The sequence below is a fragment of the Lycorma delicatula genome, chromosome 1 (assembly GCF_047948215.1).
Source record: "Lycorma delicatula isolate Av1 chromosome 1, ASM4794821v1, whole genome shotgun sequence".
Taxonomy (NCBI): Eukaryota; Metazoa; Arthropoda; class Insecta; order Hemiptera; family Fulgoridae; genus Lycorma; species Lycorma delicatula.
The window spans coordinates 166,764,484-166,784,130 of record NC_134455.1 but is presented as its reverse complement, the minus strand read 5'-3'; the positions used below and the strand labels follow the sequence as shown (position 1 = coordinate 166,784,130).

Below are 19,647 nucleotides of genomic sequence, written 5' to 3'. Positions count from 1 at the left end.
TACGCGCCAATCAGAATACCCCGTCCAGTCGACGACGCTAATGCTTTCTTTAGGAGAATGCTTTCATTGCTAACCAGATATTTGTAGTTATAAACGGAATATCTTCAACTGTCGAAAATCTGAAGATGTTATATAACTAAAATACTGGTAAGTACTAAAGTATTTTTGTTTGCTATTTCTTCGACATATGAACTCAATTAGTTTTGATAAACACTTTATCATAGGGAAAAGAAATTCCGTTAAATTTTAAACTGTAGTTTCGTATTTTCAACAAGAATAACTGCACAAGTCTATTTTACTCATGTATTCAGAATATATTTCATTAATATGCAGAAATTGGTGTGCAATAATTTAACTGAAAAATTCTACTTTTAGACGATTTCATTTATTTGTTTCGATCATAACAGCTGTGGTATGTTCAGATGCGTCTCCCTACTGTTTGTTGGTTATGTTCAGTTGGAACTGTTACCGGCAGTATTATGGCTTTTAGTGTGATTGATTCTGACTAAAAGTGTGATTTTTGTTATCTTTAACTAGCATTTATTGTAATTTATGGTTAGTATGTTACGTTGTTTTTTTTACATTTAGAATGCTATTTTGTTCCTTGATCACCGTGATTAACTGTGATTAAAATTTTTTTATAACAAATTAATTAAAAATTCACGTTACAAATACGTGGAAATGTGTTTCTAGAAACTTTTTGGGGCTGTTGTGCAGCTTTTTCATGTTTAATTTGATTTTATGTTTTAATTATAATGTTTTCATCAAGATGCATTATGTTTCAATGTTTATGAGATTATTTCTTTTATACAAAGTAGATGTACATTACTGCAGTAGAATACTATAAAAATTGTGCCATAGATAGCTGAATCATTTTCAATATTCTTATAATCCACTGTTTTATATCATGTTACGCACCCTTATCAATTAATTGACTTCATCTTTTGTTATATTGGCACAAGTAAACTGCTTTGTTAGCAGACCGAATAATTGAAAAGTTTCAAGACCATTAAATTTTTCTTTGATGTAAAAAACTTCATTAGATTTCCAAATTAAACATAAGTAGTGGGATATTTAAATGTATGTATGTAGTGGTGTATTTAAATGTATGTATGTAGTGGTGTATTTAAATGTTTTGAGAGTTAATATGAATTTATTTCTAGCAATTAACATTAAATAACTACAAAATTTAGATAATTTGTTTGGTGGTAAGGTTGTGTAGACTAATAGAATTTTAGGGTGTCTCTGTATGACCTAAAATTTTCATTAAAATTAGTTAATGAAGTAATTTATTTATTATGAACTGCTATTACATGTTCACTTATTAAAATATAAGGAATGTTTTTAAGTAATATCCAGTTTGATTGTTGAAAATTGCACACAAATTTTTTACCAGTTTAGTATTATTTGAGGGACTCGTTATGTATTATTTACAGGAGCACGTAAATTATACAGTGGCCTATGCAAAATAGTGTGTTATGTTCTTAATGTTCAGTTTATTCAACTTTTGATTGCTGTTTAGAGTGGAATACTTAAGTAGTTTCATGAATTTAATTAAAATTTATGTCAATTTTCTTGATAATAACAAATTTTGATAATGTTGAAACAGACAGGGAAATGTCATATTAATAGAATTTTTTTCCTAAGAGCATGATATTATTCTAGAAATCTTTTGTAATTGATTATTTTTCCCCATTATTTCTATTATATAAATTACTTCCTTATTTATCTTTAATATAGTATTATTATTTTACTAACAGTTTTGATTGTTGTGTATACTACTTCATATTTTTATAAATGTTTAAAAGTAGTTAAATTATTAAAATTATCAACACTGGTTATACAAACTGTTACCTAATTTTACTGTAAAAACAATGTAGAATGAGTTTGAAAGCAGGTCTCAAAACTGCTGAAGCAAGCTTCAAAATTGGTGGTAATCTCTATATGTGTATTTTGTGCTGTAATTACAGAATTGGTAAATTTATTTCAATATTAAGGTTTCAAGGTCTTTATATTAGTTCTTTGAGTAATCTCAGTTAATAGAGGATGAAAAACTGAAAATATCTTTTAACATTTGAGAAGTCCATTTATATGGGGTATTCCAATTATACAATAAATTTTCAAAAATTTTATTGCATCACTATTTTTGATTTTGATGATATTTGGTATATAATAACTTTCCCGCCTTTTAGTGGCCAGAAAATATTTTTTTTATATTTAAAAAAAAAATTTACTTGAGTAATAGACTATTTTCTAACTTTCGAAAGGTAAGAACAGCCATTTTCGTCACTTTTTCCACGAGCTGTAGCATTCTTGTTTTGCATCATACAGAGGGTAAAAGGAGCTTTTTGTTAAGAGCAAAGATGGAACTTCTTCTTAGTGTACGGAAAATTAATTTTGTTATGTAACCATATAGTGTAATGTTTACTGAAGTTACATTTACTAATTGTTATTTTTTCATTTTTGGACCCAAAATAAATAATGAAGGGCTAAGGATAACAGACCTGTTTTTTACCTTTTAACCCTTAGGTACTAGTAGTACTTATAAAAAAAAGAACTGTTACAGAGAATCCTTCATTAAAAAAAATGGCCACCAAATCATAAGATTGTTAAAATGTCTCATTTTTGGGGTCCAAAAACCACATGTGGGACAGGTGGCAAAAATCTGAAATGTTTACAGCAGTAATTACTTTTTATGTACTTTAAAAACATGTAAAATTTATTTTGTTACTCAAAGGGGTTGAGGAGTAATGAAGACATCAAAAGCCCTGAAAAAATTGTTCCTTCTAACTGTAAACAATGTATCCAAAAATACTGATGTTATGTATTTTTTTCAGATTATAAAAATTATCACTAAACTCATTAGAATGAATAAATTGATAATTAATAAATATCAATTACAAAATGATAAATAATAATACAAAATTATAATAAACAATTCAAATACATTAACAAGTTGTTTAAATTTTACCTTATTTTACTTCTGCTAATGGAACTTATGAATAAATCTTGTACTTTTTGAAAACACATTTAACAAACGTAACTTAGGGCTCCTGCCATTTTTTTATTGAGTAGAACTGATAAGTTCTCATTCATCTTTAGTGTAATGTTGTGTCCTCTTTCAGTAGTTGATAGAAAAAGCTAGCTCTGAAGGCGTCAGAATCTTTAAAATATTTTCCAGTTGAACCCTTGTTTGATTATCCCGCAATGATTCCTTGAATGAAGTACCAGGACCCTGCAGATGGAAAAAGTGTATTCGATATTCCTCTTCATTTTCATGTACTTTGACTTTAGTAACTTCACCTAACCACCACTTGTCATCATATACACAGCAGACATCATTTTTACATTTTGGCTTTAGTAAACCTATAAAGCAATCAGAAACACTAATGTCCTATTGTAACATTACTAACGTATATGCTTCTGATTCAAAGGTCACCCAGACTTTCAGAATACATTTCTGACTTGTTGGAACATAACTGTGAAAGGTTCTTGCTTCTGGGACTGTTGTGATTACCTGATAACGAGAACTGAGGTATTCTAACGTCTCTTGAACATCTTTATTAGAGCAGAAAATAAATGTTATATTTTTAATATTGTCTTTGAAATAATTGTACATTTCAGAATGTGTAAGCAATTTGATTGTTGACTGTCCTTTGATGGATTACTTTAGTCACAGTTCTACCAATACCATCATATGACCCTTTTCCATGGTATGAGGCAAAAAATTGCCATTTGGCTGTGACTTCAAAATTTTGTTGATGGTAGCACAAATTTATGAATTTTTTTGTTTTTATACTGGGCTAAGGATCTATCAGAAAAATAAAAAAATTGTTTAACTTGTGGTAACAGTGTTTTTACTTTATTTATAACTTGCTTTTGGAAGCTGAAGAACAATGTAGTATTTTGCTTCAAGTATTCACTAATCACACACTAGTTTTGGCTTTGTAATGTTCCTTCTTTTTTAAAATATATGAGAAATGGGTGTACTGTGGCATAAGTTTTTGACCAGTGATATGACTGGACTTCATCCTGCATCACAAAAGGAAAACCTTCACCAGTCAGTACATTCACCTTCCACCAAGTTTTCCTTTTTAATGTTGAGGAAACTAGCTTGTTTCTTTGCAACAAAATGATACCTTTTTAATTATTTAAATTTTCTATAAGTTTATCTAAGTACTGATATGGACGAATTTGAGTAGTTAGTTCACAACTGTCAACAGAAACCCACTGTTTGAAGATAATTTCAGAATCAAAATCATCCCAGCTCTCTTGCAGTAAACTGAGCTCTTCATTAGTGCATGGACATTTTTCACACCATGACAGCATGCACATTTCATTTTCTATATTGCCTACCATGGATGAAAGGAGAATGTTATAATCAAATTTCATTTTTAGAGCAGATAACATGAGTTTTATAATTTGTTGGGCGACACACACACAGATAGAGAGAGAAAGTGAGAGTACCTGACTTACCAGCTAGAATACAAAATTTAGATCTTAAATCAGCAATTTTTGTAAAACCAATTTTTAAATTATGCCTTTCCTTGAAAGCTGTGTATAAATCTTTTAAGTTATGCTTTTTTTGAATATTCATTTTCTTCGCATCACCTTACCTTTCAGGGGGACAATCCTTTTTGCCTGGCATTCTGGTAAAAATTTTGGACACATTTAATAACATTTTCATTAATTACATGACTGGGTTTCTTTTTGCTGATTTGTAGCAAAGTTCCACTCATTTTAACTAATTGTTTCAATTGACAGGCTAAATACTGACTAACACTAATCTCATTTTTAATTTTTTGAATGCTTCAGCTGTTAAAATATTAATTTTTTGGGTTGATGTAACTGTTTTCATTTTATCCTTTATTTTAATGATAAATTCTTCATATTCCCTACTTAAATTTTGTGGTACTAAACTGGTTTCTTTTATAGAAATTTAAATCAAAGGAATCGTTTAATTTACTGGTAACTGACTCGGCTATTCTTGTAACTTTATTTTTTTAAATTGGTTCCTTTGCGCTTCTCAACAATTTTTGAACCTTAACAGGGTAAATGCCAAGTGCTGAACAAGCTTTATTCATCGACTCGACTATATCATATTGAGGCTAAAATATATCTTGACATTCAGGTTCACTTTCTGTATCATCTTGTGGTTTTTGTATTTTGCTTAAGCATTTTGTACACAGTACTCTGCCTGAAGTTAATTGTGTAATTGCTAGTTGAAAGTGTCAAAGAGATTTCTTAACCAGTTTAGTGTGACAGTTAAAGGGATCAGAGCAACTTTTCCCATTAATATGAAAATATTTATAGAAATATTTGGTTTTATGAAAAATACAGATATTGTTTGTTTCAGTACATCCACTTCTTAAAGATAACAATGTTATTTGCTGTTCAGTAAACTCTAAAATATCATGCAATACTGAAGATCTATTGTAAGTCAATTTGTGACTTACTGTTTCAGTGTGAATGCCAGTTGAACACTTCATAACCTGTTTTTATAAAATTCAAGGGTTCTTACAATAACAATACAGTTAGTATAAATTATAAAGCTACCAGTTGCCCCTCACTTTGTCTTATCCCAGTTTCTCTACAGCTAAAATTAAAATTTCTGTAATTAATAAAATTAAAAATTAAAGATATTGTATAAAAGAGAAGTCACTGCTAATAAAATAACTTTATAAACAAGTACATTCCCTAACCATTAATTTCAATGTTAATTATTTACAATGTTTACATTCAGGAATAAGCAAATATTCATGTCCATGCATGTCTATTCATTTTCATGTTTAAACTTGAGTTTGTGTGTATAAATCATACTTTAATTAACAAAAACTATGCAAAATACAAGCCATCTCATTATAGACATATGAAAATATTTTGTATAGTTGACTTACATTGTTCACAGATAGAAGGAATAGTGTTTTTAACGGTTTTGATGGCGTCATTACTCGTCAATCCCTTTGGATAACAAATTAAATTTTATATGGTTATAAAGTACATAAAAAGTAATTACTGCTGTCAACACTTCAGATTTTTGCCCCCTGGCCCACATATGGTTTTTGGGCCTCAAAAATGAGACATTTTCAAAGTCTTATGATTTGGTGGCCATTTTTTTGATTAATGAACGATACTCAGTAACAGACCAATTTTTTTTATTAGTACTACCAGTACCTAAGAGTTAAAAGGTAAAAAACAGCCTGTTACCCTTAGCCCATCATTATTTATTTTGGGTCAAAAATTAAAAAAAAAAAACAATTCGTAAATGTAACTTCAGTAAATATTACAAGATTTGGTTATGTAAAAAAATGAATTTTCAGTACGCTAAGATGAAGTTCCATCTTTGCTCTTAACAAAAAGCCCTTTTTGACCCTCTGTATGATGTAAAATAACAATGCTCATGGAAAAAGTGACAATAATAGCTGTGTTTACCTGTTCAAAAGTTAGTAAATAGTCTATTACTCAAGAAAAATTTTTTTTTAAATATAAAAAAATATTTTTTGCCAATAAAAGGTGGGTAGTTATTATATACCAAATATCATCAAAATCAAAAATAGTGATGCAATAAAATTTTTGAAAATTGTTGAATTAAAATGGAATACCCCACACACATCTGCTTCTGTTTGAAGAATCTTAGAATCTTCAGAAATCATATTCTTTCCAACTTCTTTGATGGTCAACATTTCATTTTCTCCTTCACTACGCATGCTGACATAATTAGGGACTGTTTAGTAAGTATACAATAAATTGCTGGTTAGTTTTTATTGTGGACAAGTTTTTGTCTGCCTTAACACTATTTGTTTATTAATGAGATTTTACTGATGGTGATTACCTTCATTGTCCTCACATTAAAGAAAATATTTAATAATAAAATAGTCATCATATGTAAATATTTAGTTAACATAAGATTGATTGATAAGCTGAGACATATCCTTATTATGAGTTATGCTTTTGTTTCAGTATTTTGTTAGCCATCATATTTTTTCTTCTCATGCTATTTTAAACTTATTTTTTTGATTTTACATTTTGTTATAGATTTTTTGACAAAAATGAGTGGACCACCTGTAAGATTTCCTCCAGGGTTGCCTCCACGCGGCCCACCACCACCTATGGCATTTGGAGGCCCACCTGCAGGACCTCCTGGTTTCATTCCACCTGGTATATTGCCACAAGGTCCACCTATTCCCCCATTTAGTCTTCCACCACCTGCATTTGGTTTTCCTCCCACAGGTTAGTGTACTTTCAGTTATTAAGAGTTTTCATACTATTAATGAAAAAAAAGAAGATATTCAGAATTTGTGTATGTGAGTGCAGACATGCGGGGCACGTGTGTGCACGCTTGCTTGCACAAGTGTTTATACATATGGATTTTTTATTATCCTTTTTAATCATATATCAGTAACTGTTTCTGAATTGAATAAATACAAGTCAAGTAAAGTTTTGTGTTAAAACAAATTATTTACAAAGAATCCATTTTTAAAAATAAAAACTATATGCATCACAGAAGAATAAAATTGTCTTGCTCACCAAGTCATGGAAAAAAATTGAGTCGCATACCATAATAAAACATTTTTGGTTTTTTTCTATATTACTGTTGCGGTGTATAATTGTACTTTAATCAAACTTATGGTACTTACAAGGTTTCATAAAATGAATAAATAATGGGATGAAAAAAATGTATGAAGGAAAGAGGCAACTCTATTTAGATGCAGAGGAATCTTTACTTATGTTAATAAACAGTGTAAGATTAGTAAAAATTTATAAGAGTGAAATGCAGTGCAAACTTTTTATATATTTGTACATTAGTTTTTAGTTACAGAGCACTTTGAAATCAAATTTCAGTCAGTGTAAATACATCTTGAAAAAGGGTCAATCCATTTCAAGTTTTCCAAAAAATCATAAGCTGGTTCCTTGTCAAATTAAAAAAAAATTGAAACTTACTTGTTTTCTACATGTTTCAGAACTTTAAAACTATTTTTTTAACCTTTTATTTAAGCAGTTTACCTGTGATGGCCATTTTTGTGATTGTAAGGGTTAACGGAAAAGATCATAAAAAGAACTAAAAAACTATTGGTTCTGAAAGGATGAAACAAAAAGCAGTTTAATAATATTTTCTCAAGGTAAAGATTAGTTCAGTAATTTAATTATCTTTCTTCTTTATGAGAAAATTACCTATAAAGTTGAACATGAAAAACCGTGAAATTTCACTTTTGGTAATTTTTTCAAGAGGCAGGGATGGCATACACAGTTTGAATTATTTTTTTATATGTAGATATACGAGGTCTGTTTGAGAAATATGTAGATTGTTTGAATTGCTCGGGTCCAGTTGGTTCCAGTAAAATCCGCTTGGCATCGCCATGTTCGTACAGATCAGCTGATTAGGTTACAATGCAGTTTTTTGATTGCAAATATTGTTATTGGTTGCTTGGCTACACAGTTGTTTGTGAAGTTTGTTTTTTTCGTTTGACAGATTTTAGAACGAGTGACTTGAACGAGTAAAGAGTTGCTATGAAATTTTGTGTTAAACTCGGAAAATCTGCAACTGAAACTTTTGATATGCTCAAGAAACATTGCTATGAAGCGTGTGACATGTTTTAAGTGGCATGGATGTTTTAAAGATGGTCGTCAGTCGATTGGACACGATGAGCGTCCTGGATGCCCTTCCATCAACTGACGACTCACACAAAGACAAAATCAACACTCTGGTTCAGGCAAATCAACACCTTACCATCAGAGAGCTTGCTGAAGAGTGTGGGATATCAGTTGGATCAAATTACAAGATTTTGACTGAAAAATTGAAGATGCACAGCGTTGCTGCAAAATTTGTTCCACGCCTGATGATGGATGACCAAAAAGCCCATCGCATTCAGGCTTGTCAAGAATTGCTTGAACTTTCAGAAGAAGATGAAAAGTTCTTGTCGAGGATCATAACAGGTGATGAATCTTGGGTGTACAGTTATGACATCGAAACAAAGGTTCAATCGCCCCAATGGGTGGGTGGGTGAAACATCTCCTAGACCAAAAAAAGCTCACCAAGTTTGTTCCAATGTGATGGTGATGGTACAGTTTTTTTTTTATGCTCAGGGTGTAGTCCATCACGAGTACCTCCCCCAAGGCTTCACAGTGCTCCAGACTTACTACATTGAAGTTCTCAAACGTCTGCAGGATGCTATCCGGCAGAAAAGGCCAGAAATGCGGTGACTGGTTTTTTCATCATAACACTCCAGCCCATTCAGTCCTCAGAACTTGTGAGTTTTTGGCCAAACACTTGATCACTGTTCTTCCTCACCCACCCTACTCACCTGACCTCACTCCTTGTTACTTCTTGTTCCCCAAACTCAAAAGACATTTGAAAGGATGAAGATTTGAGACGATTCCCAAGATTGAGGCAAATGCGATGAAGGAACTGAAGAACATCACAAAAGGAGTTCTAAGACTGTTTTCAAAAGTGGAAATACCGTTGGGATAAGTGTGTGCGTTGGGTAGGAGGTTACTTTGAAGGGGACCCAGACAAGTAACTTCTGAATAAAGTACATTTTGTTTTATGATGTTAGTCTACATATTTTTTGAACAGAACTCATATGTTATTAGTTTTACCATAAATAATATTAATGGTGATATACTTACCCTTAAATTTTTATAAGTTTTTGAAAACTAATTTTTTTTTTTAAATTCGGATTTTAGCTTCAAATAACTAATGGGGCTGGTGATAAAAATCTCAAATTTTCGCAACTTACAGTGTTTTTTTAGATGGTTATGGCAAATAAAAAGGTTTCTTGTGTATTGTACTAAAAAAGTTATAACCTCTCAAAAATCATGAAAAACCTATTAACAGCCATTCCCGTTTTGACTCACTAAATAAGTGCTCCAAGGGGGTTTCTTGTCATCTTTGCACTTTACATTATTTATATATAGCCCCTATGTTGCTGAAATTGACATTTTCAATATTTTTAAAATAGTTTTTTTAAATTATTAATGTTAGCTGGTAATTTGATGATAACTGATCCAATACCAGTAACCTAAAACAATTTTGATTCAAAAATGCTTGTAAAACTTACCCAAACCGAAATTTCAATGAGTAGCCTACATCTTTTTTTAATATTCATTTGTATTTTTATATTGGTTTATTTTTGTAAACACTATTGAAGAAAAAATAAATTGTAGCAAAATTTTAATTATTCACTAAAATAGCCTGTTTTTGTACCAATGAATGTTTATTATTTAGTGTACCAACAATTGTGATATCTCTTCTGATAATTCTCTTGAAGTTGTGTGAGAACGACCTGTTGCTGTAGTTAGTTGAAGTGGTGTCAACTTTCTCAGAACTTTGCAGATTAGTACCCACACTTTGTCTTGTTGAGACTTTTGAAATGATGTGCATGGTCCAGCTGGGTAAAAAAATTGAACCTGCACATCATCATTTTCAAGGCTAATAATATCTACCACTTCTCCTATCCACCATTGATCGTCATACACACGAGCAATAGAGTCTTTTTCCATAAGTGAAAGTGGTACAGTACTTGACACAGGATGGTCTTCATAGTCCTTGGAGTCTGAAATAAAGTAACATCTTACAATGTCTTCTGACACAGAAATGTACTTGTGATAGCATACTTGTGAACAGAACTGTCCATACAGGTGACTGAATTTTAACAAAAACGTTTTTCATGATATTTATAAACACTAGTGACATCTGAATTAACATTAAGCTACTGTATTTCAGTTCTATTGTGAAATAAGTTTAGTAATCAGAAAAAAAATTTTAGTCTAATCTTTCATAAAGATAGGCTTGCCTATATTTTTAGATAGAAATGTGATATTCTACAATCAGTATTATTGTTAGATAGAATCCAATCTGTCAATTATAAAATGTTTTAAGCTTTGATTTTACAGATGACGACTGCTTTCTTGTTTGCTTACCAACTACCCTTCAGAAATTTGCATTTCTCTTCTTTTTTTTTAGAATTAGAGGAACCCCCCATTTATGGGCGCCTAAGCAGTGTGTTGGAGTTGCTAACAGATTCCTCAGGATGTCATTAAATGCGTATGTGCACCTACGCACTACCGAATAAACCTCCACCCCTGGCAACCCACCCCCCTGGAACAGCTGGTACAGCATTACTTCAGGGGGGAATAACACCTCCACACACACAATTGGTCATCACGAAGAAACATCAAAGCCTATCATCATGCGCATCACAAAAGGATATCAAGCACAGTTCCAACCAAGCACAAACACTCCCACAGGCACATGAGAAAAAACACCAAGCACGAAAGTCATTCCCTTCTACAACACATGCACTTGCCGCGCACACACACTCACGGACGCCTAGCAAAACATGCACTCAACTCACATACTTACCCATGACAGCCTTCAGTTGTACATAATATGGGTGACGTAAAAAAGGGGAACTTTTGAAAAATGCAACAAAATGAATTATTAATGGAAACCTAACCTTTACGATTAGAAAAAATATATAAAATACCTAATATCAGTTTTTTGAAAATTACATCAGGTAAATGTAATCCTGCTATTCCTATGCAATCTGCCAATAAGGTGTCCCATTGCTTACTGCATCATCTCAGATGGGATGCCATGAATTTTGTCTTGAATTGCTTGTTTTAGTTCATCCACTGTCATTAGCTGGCTTTTATAGACCACACTCTTAAGGTGCCCCTACAAGAAAAAATCTAATGTGGACAACACATGACTTCCTTGTACGCCTATTAAATTACATTTACACATTTTTTTAAAATGAAAAGTACATAAAATTTTATTTCATTTAAAACTTCTGATATTTTTTCATTTTTTTTTTTTTTGGTTGTTATTTGATTATATTATTCATTGTAAATATTTTTTTACAATGAGAGGTTAATAATTATTAATAAATCAATATATTTAAATTAAAAAAAAAAGGATGAAGTCTGATTCGAACTGATGTGCCTTCTCCTAAGATCCAAATATTTCATTAACTAAAATTTTATTTGGCTATAACTCAAATCAATAAAAAGAAATACCACTTGTGATATATCATTGAAAAGCTCTCAATGAGGGCTTATTTCTGCAGTTAAGAAAAAGTCCAAAATCCAAAAAAATTTGGACACTTTTGGTTCAGTCGATTGCAATCAAAAGGAGAGGTACACAACTAGATGTTACAACAGTCCTAAATCCAAAATTTCAACATCGTACGGCTAATCGTTCTTGAGTTATACAAAATACACACATACGTATGTACAAACGTCATGCTGAAACTAGTCAAAATGGATTCACGGCTGGTCAGAATGGATATTTCCATTGAAATTTGGAAACCAAAATTTTTCCCGATCACAATACTTCCTTTACTTTGTTCAAGGAAGCAAAAATCACAAACTGATAAATCCAGTGATGGGGCCAGGAAATAAATCCAGTGATGGGGCTATCAGATAGCTACCATTAATTTCCATGCAGATGCAATATCACACCATCCTATTGAAACCAGGCTTTATGCTGGTGTGGAATTAAGTATATATTATACTTATACAGTGCGTTGAGATGTATTATATAAGTACAGTGTGAGAAACACCTCTTCAAATTTCTGTGAATGTTGTATTTCATAGTGAAATTTTTATGTATTGGATACAGCACAATGTTTTACTTAAAAATATATTATTAAAGGAAATATTTTCAGAAATTGGTGTCTTCATTCTCTCAGTATAAGTAAATGTTTCTTTATTTTCAGATTTTATATGCATAATGGAAAATTTCATAAGAAAAAATGAATGAATTGAAAATGATACGGCAAAAATATGATGAATTGTATCCTAAAAGCATTTTTATATCCGCATTTATACCTGTTATATCATCAGATGTTTACTGCAGTATTTCATTAAGTCTGTTGGGTAGATAACTTAAAAAAAGATTTATTCAGCACTGCATATTGTTAGGGTCTCCTGAACGAATATTCTTTTATCTTTGCAAAATTTTTTTTCTTTTATTTCAGTATATACAGTCATATTTTCTGGAACTGAAAACCTTGTACAAAAAATTTGTGGAAATATTCTGTCCGTAGGTAGACCTATTTCTTTACCTTATAGTACTGAGATTTGCAGTTCTAGACCCAATTCTAGACAAACAAATTTTAAAGTACATATTGTTTAGAAAGTAGAAGTAAGAGTTACAGATCTACCTACTAGGCACCTCAACCACTATTTGAAGTTCTTGTGCTGTATGTTGATATTAAATAGAAAACCTGGACTAGCACACAGACCTGGTGAGGCCTGTGGCTTGTCCATCAAACACCAGGCCCGTACCAGTGTCATCCCTAGTCCCTAGTGTCCTGTACCAGTGCTTCTAACATTCTTTCCTAAGGAAACTAGTTATTAGGAATAGTTGAGGTAATTTCTGTTGTACTTCTTTGGGAAGAAGAGATTAAAGATAAGGAAAGGGAAAATGAAAGAAATAGAGATGTCATTCATTAAGACTGAGACATTTGCCTGATATGTTTTTTTGACTATGCATAATTTCTGTTAAGTTTTCAATAAAAAGTAGTTACTCTTAGTTTACAGAACTTGTTCAGTTCACATAACGCTTTTTGAATTTAGAATTTTAGGAATATTTTATTATTAAAATAATCTTAAATAAGACAAAATGTATCTGTACTGTGTACAGATTTCTGTACCTGCATACATAAACACATCACAGTCCTCAAAATTGTTTTATAAGCTTAGAAAACAATCTTCATCTTTAGTTGTGTTTATGAACTCCTTTAGATAATTTATTTTTCAGTAATATTTTATAAATTCTTGTATATGTGCTTATATATATATATATTTTTTTTTTTTTTAAATTTATGGTTATGATTATTGTGAATAAAATTTGTTCATAAACAATGTTGGAATGAATTTCACAGATAGTGGTACATGCTCAAATCTTCAGTTAAAATTGACTGAACCATGTGGAACTAATTCAGTTCATCAACCCTCTCTCTAATTGTAAGTCTATGGTCAGAGCGCACTAAATCACAAACTTTCACAATGTATTCGTTGGTTTGTGAAGTAGAAGGCTGGCAAACCAGATTGGAAGGGAGGGGTTTGGCCATCTTTGAATCTGTTGAATCAGATAGAAACATAATACTGGTTCAGATATTTATCCCATAAAGCTGTTTTTTTTTTATTTCATAGGTATCCAAAGCCGATTTCCTTTTCAAACAAAAATAAAATTTGAAAAAATTTGTTGTTCTATTTTTTCATCCATCTTGCAAAATCAATAATTCTCCAAGAACTGAAAATACGTCTTCATACATTACCAGATGCTGCTCTCTACTGAACAAATATATTGTAATATTTTCAGGATATTTCAAGGACAAAAAAGTTTTCCCTTCCGTACCTGTGAGCAAACCTACCTCCTCTTATTGGGCAGTGGCAGCACCTATCTTAAAATTTTCGAATCATACTTCATTTTAAATACAATAATAGGGATTTTTATTTTCAGGTGAACCACCGGCTACTCCTGAGCTACCTCCTTCAATTCCACCACCAACTTTAATTTCTCCATCTGTTCCCGGGTATGTACTTGTTATGTTAGTAGGTATAATTATTTCATGATGTGTAGTATGAATGGCTGCTGAGGCTTGCATTGCCTCTCTTTCAGTTTAAACTGGAAATAAACTTGTCTGATACAGACTGATGTGTACCTCTGTACATCGATGTCCAATTTTTGTGTTTTCAACTTACAAAATAATTTTTCAGGTTTTTTCAGGTGAGATGTAATCAGTTATAGCGTCTAAAGACCCTCAAACTAATTACATCTCAGTCATCAGCCAGGCCTCGGTCGAGATGCCACCGATGTAGATGCCTCGGCAGACATATGCATCACTAAAATACAAATCAAATTTCGCCTTCACGCAGGCCTCAAACGGATATCGTCACATCCAACCTATCATGAGTCCCTCAAACTAACTAACCGGAAGCGCGAACCCCGCGCCTAGTAAACATTTGACAACACCGTTCGTGACTGTGAATGCCTCGGAAAACGAACGAGTTTAAAGTTACGTCAGTGCTACACTCATACCAATCAAAATTATGTTTTACGCAACGTAGAAATTCAGACCTAAGCCCAATTAAGTCGACCAATTTAGTTCACCTAACAAGGGGAACGCAACCTTATTCCGATTTCCGATCCGCACAGGAGCCGGGGACAAACCCCGCACTGCCACCCGGTCCCATCATGGTGCCTCGCATGGCATTACCAAGTCACGATCAGGACCGGCAGAGGGAAATCACGCCCCCGGTCGCATGGGTACCATACTTCGGCGACGCGACCACCCCCAGCAACGGGATCCCCAAAGCGAATCACAAATAATATCAACATAATCGTGGCACGATGCCAGTGCGCCTACCTCCAACCAATCCAATGCCTAAGCCGGAACCCTAGCCACCTCGGATCCTACCACGATTGAGTATCTAGATTAAACTCCCTCTGAAGACCTACACATCGCGAGGGCGCGAAGAAAACCAGCCATTTTAGACCAATCCTCACGGATCATTCAGTTGGTACGGAGGTCCAGAAAGGAATATATTCTCTCAAGTTCCCTAACAGCTCGTGAACGTTTGACCTCGTATTGGGGACAGACGTAGAGGTCCATTGTATCATCAGCCCCGCAGTCCGGGCATTGGACTCGAATCCACCAAACGAAATCTAGCCAAACACGCCCGAAAGTAATTGTGTGATATACCGATTGGAGGACACCCATCTAATCGCACCTAAAGGAAATATACCATGCGTGTAGCGACCTGTGGGGATTCGTTCCACCTGGCCTGTCAAGACGCAAAACCCCAGTGTTCAATTTCCTGCTTTCGTTCTGACGTCAATAGGTTATTTACTTTGGAAATGTAGTGTTCCTTACGCTCATTAGTCAAGATATATATTGGTTTGACCCCGACTATAACACAGACTGCCTCCCGCGAGACTGTTCTGTAACCGCCTATAACAGCCAGCAAGAGGAGTCACTGGGCCCGCAGAAAAATGTCCGCGCAATACCTTAAAGCCTTGCAGTGAGCCCAGACAGGTGCAGCATAATAGCTTCGCTGACACCTTTGTAAAGGATACCCATGGTACAGTAATTCAACCTCCAGTCGGGATGAATGACTCTACGGATTCCATATAAAACATCAGCGGCCTATTTTGCTAAATACTGTAGATGTTACTTGAACCGAAAATTCTCATCAAGGATAACACCCAAGTATTTTTGAGTCGTATCGTCCCGAATGGGGAGACCAACCATCCGAATCCGGATTCGTCAGGAAGCAGCCAATCGGCCCTTAATCAACATCATTGTGGGTTTCTCTGGGCTGAAAATCATCTTATGTGTTACCTCTACTGTCGGAGTGTCTCACAAGCACGAGCAGCTCGGAATTATACCTCGTTACGCGAATCGCCGTCGATCAGTAGCAGTGCGTCGTCAGCATAAGCGATGACACGATAACCACATGGCAACCTCGAATTCTATGATCCAAAGAAGGGGGTCAGAACACTGCCCTGATGGCATTCTTTAGTTAAGATCTTACGAACCTCCGAGCCGCTATCACGAAGGGAAACGGTCTGATGGCTGAAATAACTTGAGAGCACCTCTAGTTCATTTCGTGTACACTTACACTTCTGCATCTGAAACAGGGCAGAGGGCATAACTTGTTAAATGCCGCGGAAAAGTCCAGAAAAATCCCTAATACATATTTACATGGACTGGTGGAAGCTACATCCATCACCTTTAGTATGGCGTCCATCAGCAATTGATCAGTGGCCAATCTAACATTAATACGCAAATATAGGACCTATGAAAGTACCTAGTCCTCGCTCTGCGGTAATCTGCAGTTAGGGCCGCACGCCGATCGGAATCACTCTCTCGTTGCGCAGCCCTTCTGAGAATTTTCTGCCAGGACATCTAATGGCAGGCCGTCAAAGTCTCAAGAAAAAATCTCCAGTCTGGACTCCAACAAAGAGAAAAATTTTGACCAGTCCGCCTTCCTATGCAGGAAGCGCCCCCGGTGAACAGGAAAGTGTCCCTGATGCTCATCGCGCAGCTCATCCGCTATTTCAAATAGTATCAATCGATGATCGCTAGAACAGTAATTAACCACAGACCAGTCAAGGACCCTGCCAAGGATGTCCCTACCAATGATGATGTCAATATTTGTATCTGAAAAGGCCCATCGTCCGTTAACCGTACCAACGTAAGTGGCCAGCTGATCTGCAACATTAAAGACCTCAAAATTGTGCTGCATGATGAAACTGTCAATTAGGCCACCACCATGATCAGTGATCACACTGTGCCAGAAAAGCGACTTCGCATTAAAATCTGCACCAATAAGGATTGGACCATTGCCCACAATACGAAGGATCCTATCCGAAAGTACAGGAAGATCAGATAGAATATACAATCTTTTAAATCTTGGCCACAATTTAATAATAATTGTAGGTTGCCATTAAAAATTAAAGAAAATACTACCTTGCTGGGAACAACCAGCAATTGCCATATGCCACTGCTAGGCGTTCCCATTGCCTTCATTTAGAATTGAGTATACAGCTCTTATTCATGTGGAATTTTTATTCATTATTATATTTTTTAATGTATTCTATTCTATATGTGTTTTATAATATATAGAAGCTCTGTGATCATGGGCCAACATCTTATTTTATCTTTAGAAACAATTTGATGGATGTCAAACCATTAAAATGACTAAAATATAAATTTAGATTTACTTGGTTGTTAAGTATGGCATTTTTTCATTATGAATTATATTTTAATTGTGTTTTGTAGTTCTGGTGAGGAACACGAAGAGAAGCATTCAGATTGGTCAGAACACAAAGCACCTGATGGTCGCATATATTATTATAATAATGTTACAAAACAGAGTCTGTGGGAAAAACCAGATGAACTTAAGACTCCTGCTGAGGTAAGACAGTATGTTTAAAAAAAATGTTTGGTGTATTAAGATATTCTGTGGATGGCTACGTAAGTTATGAAATACAGGTTAATCAAATTAATAAAAAGTTAGACATTTTCATCAAAGTAATATATTTTTTGTTTGTTTTATTTCATTCCTATCAATTGGGTTATATAACTTCTATATGTCTAACAAGTCTCTTTTTATATAATATAAATGACCAATTTATTTGTAAATTAACCTGTTAACTCCTCCTGTTCTCTATTTTTTTTTTTTTTTAAATTTGTAACATATTTATTTTTTTACAGCAAATATCCTCTTATTATGTTATTTTGACTACAAAAATGCTCTTTATATTATTTATTGAGGTCTTCTATAAAAATAAGTGTAAATTCAACATGTGCTGATTGGCATCACTAGACGCTTGTACTACCCTGCTGCTGGGCACAAGCAGCAATTACTGTATGCCACTGCTAAGCATCTCATTGTCTTCAATTAGAATTGAGTATAAAACTCTTTAATCATGTGGAAATTTTATTCATTATCGTATTTTTTTATTGTATTCTATTCTATATGTGTTTTATAATGTATAGAAGTTCTGTGATTATGGGCCAACATCTTATTTTATCTTTACAAATAATGAATCATCATTTTTTTAAATTCTAAGACAGAAATGATTTATTGAATTTTTATTTCAATTTTTTAATTACTTCACATCATAACAAGATAATAGAATCATTATATTTTTGCAATTTTTATATTTATAAATCAGAATTATAAGATTATAAGATACGAAATAAGCATTACATAAACCCGCTTTACATTTGATATATTCATTTCTAGTTTCGAATGTTACAAGAAGGAAAGACACATTCTTTTCTTTTACTTCTGTCTATTATTTTTACCATGTGACTTACATTATTGGACTGAGCAGCATCAAAGTTTCTACAGAAACAAAAAACAAGCAGTCCTCAGGAATCCTATTTTCCCTCATAGTACCTGCTGCAGTATAACCTCTGTCTTTCAGTGTGTTCAGCAGATTCATTCTTGTAAAATAATTGTCAAAATAAAAGTTATATGGCAAATACTTTATGTCTTTGGGAAATTCATCTATCATTGTAATTAGCGGTGAATCCGATTTCCATACAAAGTTTCATATTCACCATCGCCAACAGTTGATTCCCCCTGGTATATTTTGAGGTTACAGAGGCATCCGTTTGGAGAATTAGGACACCATACTTTATACCTGAAATGAATCGGTTTTCCCCTCAAACACTGTTTGCAGCCACACTTGCCAAAGTATTCTATTGTAGACTCATCATGACCAATGATTGAGTGGGAACAAGATTTTCTGTAAACCTCTTTTTTAAAAGATTTACTAGATTGTGAAGTTTCCATATTTTGTTATGTGCAACAAAGTCTAGTTGTTTACAGAGTGAGTAAATTGATTTATTGACAGAAACTAATCTCTTCTCATTAACCTGTACACAAGTTCATTTCTCATATTAGAATTAATTTCCCAGTATCAACATTTTAAAATATCACATGGAGGTAGTTCACGATATTTTGTATAATTACTTTGCAGAAAAACTTTTTATGCCCTGATAATACATTGTCATCCACTTTCTTGAAACAATTGTTTGCTTTTTACGTGGTGTTGCTTTAGGCGTACTAGGAAGACAGAACGTTGAAACAATACTTCCATCATTGTTATGACTTGAACAA

At 33.4% G+C, this 19,647-nt stretch overlaps 1 protein-coding gene across 3 annotated transcripts in view; it reads left to right on the top strand.

Moving 5' to 3' along the window:
• The first annotated feature begins 416 nt into the window (after positions 1–416).
• Positions 417–19,647, top strand: part of Prp40 (pre-mRNA processing factor 40) — a 144,097-nt gene continuing 124,866 nt past the window's right edge. For all 3 annotated transcript variants that reach the window (XM_075366985.1, XM_075367003.1, XM_075366996.1), the window contains exons 1-4: positions 417–555; positions 7,036–7,230; positions 14,471–14,543; positions 17,796–17,931. In XM_075366985.1, the coding sequence (XP_075223100.1) occupies positions 7,050–7,230; positions 14,471–14,543; positions 17,796–17,931 (390 nt within the window). In that variant the 5' untranslated portion in view covers positions 417–555; positions 7,036–7,049. The remainder of the gene's footprint in view (positions 556–7,035; positions 7,231–14,470; positions 14,544–17,795; positions 17,932–19,647) is intronic.